Source organism: Coffea eugenioides, chromosome 5 (genome assembly GCF_003713205.1).
Source record: "Coffea eugenioides isolate CCC68of chromosome 5, Ceug_1.0, whole genome shotgun sequence".
NCBI classification, from domain to species: domain Eukaryota; kingdom Viridiplantae; phylum Streptophyta; class Magnoliopsida; order Gentianales; family Rubiaceae; genus Coffea; species Coffea eugenioides.
The window spans coordinates 6,072,384-6,083,576 of record NC_040039.1 but is presented as its reverse complement, the minus strand read 5'-3'; the positions used below and the strand labels follow the sequence as shown (position 1 = coordinate 6,083,576).

The 11,193-nt window shown below is 34.8% G+C and overlaps 1 protein-coding gene across 2 annotated transcripts; it reads left to right on the top strand.

The window, feature by feature from the left end:
• The first annotated feature begins 6,541 nt into the window (after positions 1 to 6,541).
• On the top strand, positions 6,542 to 10,938 carry LOC113772085. 2 transcript variants are annotated; one of them, XR_003468472.1, is made up of 3 exons: positions 6,542 to 7,155; positions 9,727 to 9,815; positions 10,651 to 10,938. XR_003468472.1 is itself a non-coding variant. In XM_027316627.1 (2 exons), exons 1-2 carry the CDS (start codon positions 6,733 to 6,735, stop codon positions 9,745 to 9,747), a joined length of 444 nt encoding a protein of 147 aa, XP_027172428.1. In that variant the 5' UTR covers positions 6,542 to 6,732; the 3' UTR covers positions 9,748 to 10,624. The 2 variants fall into 2 exon arrangements, 1 of the variants encoding a protein (XP_027172428.1); XM_027316627.1 differs by lacking the exon at positions 10,651 to 10,938 and having other exon boundaries at positions 9,727 to 10,624.
• The last annotated feature ends 255 nt before the right edge of the window (positions 10,939 to 11,193 follow it).

The window sequence follows — 11,193 nt, the reverse complement described above, 5'->3', positions numbered from 1 at the left end:
AGGATAAAGTAAATTATACAAATGTATCGTTACTGACAAAAAAAAAAAGGAAAGTCCACTTTTCTGCCCAGAGTGGGCAGAAGCGATGCAAGGTTGATGGGATTCTCGTTTAATATATCTATTCAATTTTTTTATTTAATACAAAATTATGTAGTTTTATTTATTAATTTTATTGATATGACAAATGGGTTTTAAATTATAAAAGGAAAAAGAAAGGGGCAAAAATGTACCATAAAAAATATGGCAATAACAAAAATACAATATAAGGCAAAAAGGAAAAAGGTACGGATGATATATATAGCATTGCAAGTATAAAAAACAAAAGAAAGTCAGAGTCAAACGGCGAAGCTTCCAAGTTCAAACGAAAGGAGCCGTCTTTCATCTTTCAATTCAAAGAAGCATAAAAACGAAAAACTGACCTACCCCTGTCGTCGACAGAGGAGAACAATGGGTCAATCAAAAATAGGGCCAAAGAAGAAGTGAATTACAAAGCAGCCAAACAACTTGTAACATTGATCTTGAATCAAGGCAAAAATGAATGGTATAAGCGGAAAATAGGAAAACAAGTAAGGCTAAAGCAATACCTTCAGAGAATTAACTCACCTATCCCCGTGGCCCACAAAAAGGCAGCAATGGGCCAAACAATAGGGACAAAAACAAATAAATTACAAAGCAACCAAAGAACTATAACGTGCATCTTATCCCGCAATTCCAGGGTGGACGATCAAGTCAACGCCTTATATTAAGGCGTCTTTTGTAGTTGATCATATGATTGGCAACCGGCTATGTCAGTCTGAAAAGGGATGGCTGGACGGCCTGCGGTGCCGTCAAATCTTGGCGTTTTTGTGGTCCACAATACTCCGCATAACTACGCGCCAGTGGGGCGAAATGGTAGCACCAGGGAGCATAAATAAATCCAAGATTTCAGAAAAATTTTCATAGTTCCTCAAAATATTAAAAATTAGTTGCTTATGTCCTCGTAAAATGAAACCTTGCCACCAGGATTTTTAGAATGGTTTTATATCCTCTTGAAATGTTCCTTATGAATATTAGACTTTATCTGTGCAATTTTTTTTTTTATAAAAATGTAAGGATGCCTCTTCATGACTTTTTTACTAATTTTACCTCCTCAAGCATATATAAATCTTTTCTATTGTCAATTATATATACAGATACAAAAATTTAAGTATTCGTTATTAAAATTGTTAAACATCAAGTAAGTTTGATATTTAGTGGTCGATTATTTATATCGCTTTTGAAAAGTAGGATAACTAAATATTGCAAGTAGAAAAAATGTTTCGAGTTATATATTTAATTGTGGAACACTTGTTATAAAATTAATAAACAAGTGAAGAAAATTGTGATAATAGAATTGTAATTAATATTTATGGAAATTTGTACTCATGCTTAATTGTTACTTATTGCCAAAAATAATGCATCAACATATAGAAACATATTACTGTATGTTATTACATTTAAATGTGCAATTATATCAAATCAAGTTCAAGCAATACACTACTAAAAAACTTGAAGTTGAACCCTTGCTTGTTAAGTTGTTGAAAGTTGAGTTTGAATTTGAACCGAATTTATTTTACCTTACTTGAGTTCAATTAGATCGAGCACAATCAAGCTCAATTAATTGAGCTTAGTCAACCCAATAAAGTTTCATTAAACTCAATTCAGTTCAATTGAGTTTAGTCGAGCCCAATCAAGTTTAAGTAATACAAACTAATGTTTTATACATTTTTAAACAAAGGACATGATAGATATTTTATACTAATAAATATAAAATTATATATAAATATTGAAGTGTAATTGAGCTAGTTTATACTCGATAAATTTTCGAGACTCACATATTAGGTTTAAACTTGAGCTCTTCAAGTTATGTGATCTATTTGAACTCAGTCAGCGGGAACTTAAGCTTGCGAGTAATTCTATTGAGTTCGACTTATTTACACCTTTAATTACACCTAAAATGCCCATCATATATTTTTTTTTCAAAATTTTATGTTACCAAGTGCAAAACCACTATAACCTATTTTTTTTGCTTTTATAATAGTTAAAAGATTAATATCATGGGTAGTTAAAGAAACAATTCTAGTAAAAATACGTAGTGTGAAATTTCATTTGGTTTGCCTCACATTACATGTTGTAGAAATACAATTATATTTGGTATGAAAAATGAATAATCAATGATATAATAATAGGCTTGTTAGAATAAAATTTTAAATTTAAATTCAAGTAGGCATTTTAATGAATCAAATCTTATCTAAATCCAATTCAGATCCAACATACTTGGTTAAAATTTCAATCCTTCTAGTTGTGCATACCAACAAGGTTGTCATTTCAATCCTTCTAGTTGTGCCGTTAGAATACTCTTTGTGTAGCTATCATTTCAATCCTCTGTCTATTATAAATATCTTGATGTCAGCATCAACATGTGTCCCTCTCAAGTTTATTCTCCATTTATGTGGAGTTGACTGAAGACTCCACAAAAGTCAGATCCGCATCCTATCTGTCTTGTCTTCAATAAAGGGCAAAAACGAATTGCACAAGCGGAAAGTAGCCAACAACTAAGGCTAAAGCAGTATCTCCAAATCTATGGCACCGAGCAAATGGACCATAATGGGACAAACAAATCAACCGATGGCCAAATAACTAATTGAGACACCCATTTACTGTTCATTCAGGTAACTCCCACTTTTATAGGGTAGATAGCTTTCTTTTCGTAAGTTAATCAACGACTTCCTTGCTATTGGTAGTGACTTTTCCCTGCATTTTTAGTTCCTGGCATGCTTTCCCTTTTCTTTCTTTAGCTTCATTGAATATGGTTTTCTGGTTCTGCTCCCTCATTTGTTATTATCATATGCATTGTTTTTCATCTTCTCTTACTCCACATTCAGTAAGTTATTATCGTTATTATGCCTTCTGTATGCCTTCTGCATTCAGTAAATTATTATTTACCCTCATGATTTGAGCTTTCAGAGGGGAATTCCACAGTATAGCTCCATATTCTTTCGCTCTTCTTTCTTATAATTTGTTTGACATTTAGCGTTGAGCAATCTTTCTATAGTTGTATAGCATATGAGTGCATACTTTCACGATTCTTGCCTTTACTTTCAAAGTATATAGCTATTATAGAATTAGCTTAAAAGAGTGTTTGCTTGTATTTTTGTTTTCCCATATGCTTCTGCTTGCAAGAAAGTGCTAGAGGTGGAAATGAGTCGAATTGATTCCTAACAGTGCTATACTTAAACTCGACCTCGACTTGATATTACACTGCTCGAGATTCAACTCGACTCGATCAAGTTTGAAATTCTATGAATCAAGCTCGATTCACTAACGTTTTTGAGATGCTCGAGTTTGATTCATTTGGGCTCGAGCGAACTCAAATCCAATCGAGTTAAAACTTGAGTTCGATGTATTGAACTCGATTAGAAAATGAGGTATTTTGGAAATTTACAAGAACTTAATACCTATATCGATAAGATTCAACGAGCTATCAACCTTAATTAAAAATGATCAATACTCGAGTTGTTTGGCTAAATGAGCTGCCCGAGATCGACTCGAACTCTATCAACGCTGAGTTGAGTAGATCCTTTCACTGATTAACTTATGATCAGCTCGTGAGTCGTTTAGTTCGTTTGCACCCCTAGGAAGGACCATCTGAAAGAAAATAACGGTTGAATGGATGTAATCTGGTTTTTATGGACTGATTGTTCCACCATGGTTTAATCTTGTAATATATCACTGTATAAATTTTGCTATTAGAGCTGTTACTCTGTAGTCCGTACTGATCCACCATCTCTGTCAAATTGTCTGATTACTCCTTATTAAGGCTATAGATCTTGTACAAGGTATTTATGTGTTATCTCTTGTATCTTATACATCTTTTAATGATTAGTAAGCTTTCATTGGTGTGCTTCTTGTGTTCATTTTACCTCCTTTATTTACCTTTTTATCACTATGATATTTGACCTTGACCTTTCATGTCCCTTTTACAACTATCATGGCTGTTAATTCAAGCATATGCTACAGGTGCTTAATATTTACTGTTGGTACAAAAATACATGCACAATCTTAATATATATATATATATGAAAATATATGGAAAAAAGAGGAGAATTAACATACAAACAAATATTGAACAATTTATTAACTTAAATCTCAATAATAACAATATCAAGTGGTAACCTTTCGCCCCTGATAACTCACAAATCTCAACTATGAAGGTTTTTCTCAAACTCACTCTCAAAACTCAACACAACTCAACTCTTTTTTCAAGCAACAACTTGTTATACTGTTAGTATTTATAGCCGACTTATTATCACTTTGCCCCTCCAACTTTTAAAGCTATTTTTAGTTTACCATCTAATATTATTTTTTAGTCAATTTATCCATTTCCATTAGCCAGCTCAGTAAGTTGAGTGAAAAGTTGGTCATGTGACTTTTTCTGTATTGTTACTAAATTTTAGGACAAAAATATCCTTAACCCTTTTTTCTTCTCTTTTTTGCCCATAACATTTGCAAGTGTCTTGATTTATTTTAATTCCTTTTCTATTAAAATGATATCTAGCCTTTTTTTTATTCTCTTTTTTTCCTAAACCATTCACGAATCCCTTAATTTTTTAATTCTTTTTCTCTTTATTTCTTGTTTCTTCTTTTAATTTCTTGACTACTTTAGTTACAAGGTTATAATATGAAATTTTTCTAGACTTATCTAAACTTTTTCGTAAGTATAAAAAAATTATCTGAACTTTTTGGTAAGTCTAAACTTTTTATTTTCTTATGTAATGTTTCTTTTTCCCGCTCAGTACAACTTTAGAACAAATGAGTATTGTTGTCATCAACTATTATTTTGGAGTACATATGTCATTTCATCTAAATCATATAACGCTGTTTGTTTTGATCGTTAGTTTTGCAAGTAAACTAACTAAAAAATAACGTTAGAAGTAAACTAATAGTAGCTATAAAGGTTAAGGGAGTAAAGTGATAATAACCCTTTATAGAAGGCTAAACTTCCTAATAACTAGTTTCCAAATGGACAAAGGAATCAATCACACAATCGGATTCCAGCTACAACTGTTCACCGCATCAGGCTTTATGGAAACAAGGCTGAACCAAAAAACGATTTAGGAATTGGAATATTCCCGGATCAAATAATTTAGAAACAACTAATTTAATACTCCCTCTGTCCCACTTTGATAGTCCTGTATTCCTTTTTCATCTGTTCCAAATTGTATTCCACTTTCCAATTAAAGAATGTAGTTGTATTTTAATTTTTCTAAAATACCCTTATTCAATGTAAGTAGTTGTTACTATAAACCTACCCCATTTAATGAGAGTTGATTCTTTTTTTACCATCAATTCAAGTTCCCATAAAGTTGTACCATATTTAATGTGAGGGTATTTTAGAAAAATAGCAATCTAAATTTACTTTTCCAACAAGGTTAACTACTTTTTCTTAAACTGTGTGAAAAAAGAAACAGAACTATCAAAGTGGGACGGAGGGAGTACTATACTTACGAGTTTTTGGCTAAAATAATCTACTTTTCAAAAAATAATCCCAAAGTAATGCTCTTTCAATTTTTATTCCCTTATTAATCTAGTTATTGCCATGTAGACTCCCCACGAAAGGAAAAAAATAACTTGTAAATCTTTTGTTTATATATTACGTAGTTTTTCTTTATCTAGTGCTTTAAGGACATTCTGTAAATAAATTAAAAAAGGAAAGTGGATCCATAATTAGTATTTTAAAATTGTTGATCACCCTTCAAATTGCAATGATTTTGCTGAAGAACCTTTTTTTTTTGCTGCCATTATTCCTTCCTAGCTTTATTCTTGATTATTATATCACAAGTTCCTTTCTTTTTTTCTTGTTACTTGCAATTTTATATATCGCAGCCTCCTAACTTTGTAAATTTTAAGAAGTTTGCAAAAACTCAAATTGTTTGAAGTACGAGTAAACATTTCAAGATACATAATAATCATAGTTTACATGAACTATAAAAATTCCACTATAAGGGGAAAGAAAATTCGAAAAAAATTCTCTTGCATTTTTTGACTTATCAAAAGAGAATACATTCCAAAAAAATAGGAGAGAGAAAATATAACTAGATCAGTGTTAGTCTCAAAATTAACACGCTACATGAGCCAATCTAATGTGAGAAATACTAATTAACTCAATAATAGATAGAGAAATATTTTTATTTATCTTTAAGATTGTACATAAGTAGCAAAATTTGAACTATTGAAAAGGTATTAAAAATATATTGATGTGGATTGTACCTCTTAATATAAGATGGAAATGTGAATACTTTTCATACTGAAAGTCCATATGGCAACAAGTAGATTAATAAGGGAATATATTTTGAAAGTGCATTAGTCTGGGAATAGTTTTCAAGATGAGGTTACTGACGGGAAACCTTTGAAGTGTCTGCCAAATTGACTTTGGTCACACGAGGACACAAATTAAAAACGGCCGCATATAATTTCGCGCTAGCACTTCACCCGTTTCCAACTTATTAAAAAGTAACTTTTCTGATGGTTTAAGACGAAAATACCCTAGCCAACTTCCTGTCAAATCCTGCTCCTCTACTTTCCTCATCATATCAGTCTAGTGCATCTAAGGAAACGCCGCCGCCCTCCGGCTAACTGACTTCCTCTAAATCCTATTCCTCTACTTTCTTCGTCACAAATCGCTACAAGTCGACCTGCATTTTTGGTTGTCGAATGGGCAAGGCTCTTTGTCTTGTTATCAACCGTTCTGGTAAGGATGTCAAATTCACAGAGTGGAGGCTGGGGTATGAGGAGAAATTGAAGCAATGGGTACGGAAGGCTGTCGACGAAAAAACAATTGAGTCAGGGGACCATTACGCCTTCAGTGCGTCAGAATTTGTCAAGCATTGGGAGCATATACAGAAGGTGGTGCGAAAGTACCCGGAGTGGATGGTTTCCCTTGAAAGTGAAGATGTGAAAGGGATCCCGCTACCAGTCTCTGAACTCAAGGACAACAGAGCCTTCGTCTTCGAAATGGGAGAAAACAATGAGTTGGTGAAATTAACTGTATCCAGAGAAGAAGCGAAGCGCAGAGGAATCAAGAAAGGATTCTTTGGGAGTGTTGAGAAGATGGCAAGCCAATTAATCTCACTTGTGGTAATTGAACTTTCTCCTTTCTGGAATCCTGTCTCGTGCTTGTGTGTCGGTCAAATTATGCCGGTGCCATTTCATCTACTTGATCGATACAAACTGGGTTTGGTTTCAATTCTTTTGTGTTTGCTTAATTGCTTTTAGCTAATGATGTGTGGTGCGTATACGGTGGACTGTAGGAGTTTTGTGCATTAGTGCTTGATTCAGCTGACAATCTTCACCGGAGTGCTTTTCGTGAGACGAAAAATCTGGTACTAGAAAGAAATTTTTTTGAGGCAATTTATCAAACACTGAAAGCAGTAGTGTAACTCGCTGGTCCAAGTAGTCCACCGTCCTTTTCACACGAGTCCATGATGTGGCTCGAGTCTAACAACGCCACCCCACCCTACAACGACACCATTTGGTTGGCTGTCATTTTTCAGGAAAATCTCTTCATTTTTGGTCAACATACCCTCCTCCAATTTCATTCTTAACTGCTAGAAGCCTATCTGCATTGGAGCTGTACTTAGCCAATCAGTCCACTCCAAACACCATATCACTTCCTCTTAACTTCAAGGTTATGACCACATGCTGAAACTCATAATCACACATTTTTAAAAATTTAAAAAGCTGCATACTCTAGTAGAGAGTAGTTTCCCTCCATTTGCATTTGTAACAGGCAGTGGGCTGGTACTCCTTACCTCCCATTTGATCTCCCTGACTATACCATCATCCACTAAGCTATGACTATTCTCATTGTCTATTAAGATGGACAACGGCTTCACTTGAATGTTCCCGTTAACTCTAATCGTCTTATGCTTAGCAACCCCAGCTAGAGGATGAACTGAATGTTCCATCAGAGTATCCTGATCACTCCCCTCCACAGTCACAGTATCCATCACTTCCCTCTTCTCCTTCTTCTGCAATCACAAAATCCTCCCCTCCTGACAATATGAATTTCAGGTTGGCATTCTTACAGACATACCTGAAAGTGTAGGGTTCATCACATTTGAGACAGAGAGTCCCTTCTCTCTTTTATCCTGGAAATTCGTAGGGTAATTTTTTTTCTGAAATTATTGGAAGTTTGGTTGTGTTTCTGCTCTGGTTTTCTTTGGGGCTCAGAAGAGAAACTGGTGAGTTTTGACCGGGTTTAGGCTTTTTTAGTTGACGTTTATGAGAATTAGTTGATGTTCATTTTTAAGAGGAGTGTGAAAGTCTTAGGGAAGGAACCAAGAGTTCAGTGATCTATTCAGTTTCAAACAGCTTTCTTGGTATCTCGCAAAGTGGTAGATTTTAACCAGTTTAACCATTGGTGTAATCTCTTGTTTTAAACCACTCATAAACAGAGATCCATACTAGGATTCACGCATGGGAGTAGGAAGGAATGGAGTTTCAAACCTATCCTCTTAATCTCCTCTTACTAAAGCTTTTGGAGTTTCAAACTTATCCTCTTAATCTCCAAAAGTTCCGTTTTGGAGAGATCCATACTAGGATTCACGCATGGGAGTAGGAAGGAATGGAGTTTCAAACCTATCCTCTTAATCTCCTCTTACTAAAGCTTTTGGAGTTTCAAACTTATCCTCTTAATCTCCAAAAGTTCCGTTTTGCATAATTTTTCTAAACTCCACAATTATTTCATCTGGACTTCCTCCTCCAAATCTTATGCAAATTTGTGTAAAGAATTATGCCCACATTATCTCCTGCCTATTGCTAGAAACTCCCTGGTCAGAAAGGTTATCCAAAAAGCTGAAAGAGAACATGAAAGGCATGAGCCTTTTATACACTGAAAGCAGAAATGTAGCAAATGAATCCAGGTGGTCCACTGTCTTCTTCACACGTCCCCTGATGTGGCTCAAGTCTAACAAATGCCTGCACTTCAAAACAGCACTGTCCTGCTTAAAATTCTGTTAACTCTCTTAATCACCTTTCAAATTTTGCCTGAACCTTTCTCAGATGACATTAGACTGATGTTACTGTTGCTAACCTATCTGCAAACGATGAAGTATATTACGATAACAATGTTGGTGTTTTAGCTTCATATTGCAGAGGTTTTTCATGTCCCAAGAAAAAAAATCTGGTTTCAATCTGCAATTACAGTAGAATTGTTTTGCATTGTACTTGATTTATGCTGGACTCTATGGTTGGAACTTTTTGGCACCACTTAGATATCTTATTAATAAGCTTAGAGTTTTTGCCTTGTATGACATCTTTGTAGTTTTCTCCCATTATTAAGTGAATTCTGAAAACCGTTTGACAGATTTCAATAGCATAATAGCCTCATTTAGTTTCTTATTTATTGTGTGACAAACTATGCATCAATCTTTTTTGGAGGCATTACTCGATTAATTTCTTGATTTTAGTGCACCTGCTGATGTAATTTCAGGATATGTTTTGGTTAATATAGGGTGTGAACAGAATTGTGATTAAGTTTCCCCTTTATTTGCTCATCTTACTGTCGACATCATGACAGCTTTTGATGCACAGAATGTGGAACTTATGACTTTTCTAGTTTGTCGTCTGCCATTGTATTTTGCCTTTTTGGGTCTTTATTTTACTAATTAACTTTCTCATTGGTTATTTTCTTATCAATTGGACTAGAACGAGCGGAATAACATGTGAAGAACTTGGCAAGGCTATTAGGAGTCAGCACCAAGTTGGATTTGCTTATCTACCTTGCAAGTGGTCTGGTAAGTTCAGACTGATAAAAATCAATATCACCAAGGCTATAGTGCATATGAACCCTGTCGTTTGGTGATTAGGGATTTGTTTTTGGTACCATATAAGAATCTTCTGCCCAGCTGGTTAGGGCCAGATGTTCGATTGATCAAGTTTTTTCGTTGATATGCTAATTGTATTGTTGTTCCTATTCTCTCTAGTTTAGAGCTTCAACTCATACCCGTCTTGTACATGCATTCCAGTGCCTTAAGCAATTTGTCATTTTATCCATAGTCTGGGCTGCAAATTCAGTAAGGTAAGCTTTTGAAAATTGGGAAAGCCCTCAGGAAGTAGGAGCCAACTCAACCTATGGTGTCTCACTTTTCCCACTGTCCATAGTTTTGTTTCTTTCGGCCTATTTGACTGCCAAAAAATCAGAACCTGTTAATCTCTTCAGTCTCTTTGAAGACTGACAGAATCCTTGCAAGCTAAGTCGAAAGACACTGTTAAAGCTTAATGACCTTTTCCACAAGAATGGCACCTAGATGCGTTGTGAGGGGACGCAGCAGAAACCTGTTGATAGCTTCTTTTTGCACAAAATATGTTGTATTGCTGAACATTCATTTTCTTGTTTTTGAGGCCTTTAACTTAGGACACTATATAGAATCTAGGTTACCTGATATTGGAGCGGGAAAAGAATGCTTTGAATGATATGCAGTTTGATCTCTGAACTGCCTTGTCACCATGTTTACTCAGGTGGGAATCTGTGGCCTCATGTATAAGTAATTTAGATAAGTTGGTGTCCCTCTTGCGATTGATGCCCCTGCTGCAGCTAACACCATTTTTTACCCTTATTTCTAATGTTAGGTTCTTTCAAAATTCCTGGCAAGTCTGCAACATTTGTATCATGGAAGATGGGAAGTCTTTTTACTTGCGTAACATGTGTATGTTACAACTTGTGGGTGTCAAAATGGGGAATTTGGACATGTTTTGGGCATGTTTGGAGGGCTTGTAGTTGGGTGATAGTGTAATTAGGTGAACTCATTTGTTTTAAGACGTCAACCCATTCATTCAGTGTCTAAATATATGCGGTCTAACGTAGAAGCAGGAAATCCAGCTATTCATTTATGACACTTAATTTTTAGTTTTACTTCTTTTCCACAATTTCACACATTAGCACACACACTGCCATCTTTCTGTTGTCCATATATTTTAATATCCAGTTAAGGTACTTTATTTTATTTTATTTTATTTTTTGTTGCATTTTCTATCAATTGGGACAAGGTACAATTTTGGGTTTTCGTACATTTATGCTCAACTTGTGGAACAGAATTTGAGGCTATATGCAGTACATTTTGCTTTGATTGCTGAAGTTTATTACGAGGGAGAATGATCAACATGGGTCCTCAC

Bases quoted from the DNA above. Each gene is read 5' to 3' on its own strand.
- LOC113772085 (XM_027316627.1), top strand. From the start codon at position 6,733: ATGGGCAAGGCTCTTTGTCTTGTTATCAACCGTTCTGGTAAGGATGTC. The intron at 7,156-9,726 runs GTAATTGAACTT...CAATTGGACTAG, and splicing joins GCCAATTAATCTCACTTGTG to AACGAGCGGAATAACATGTG.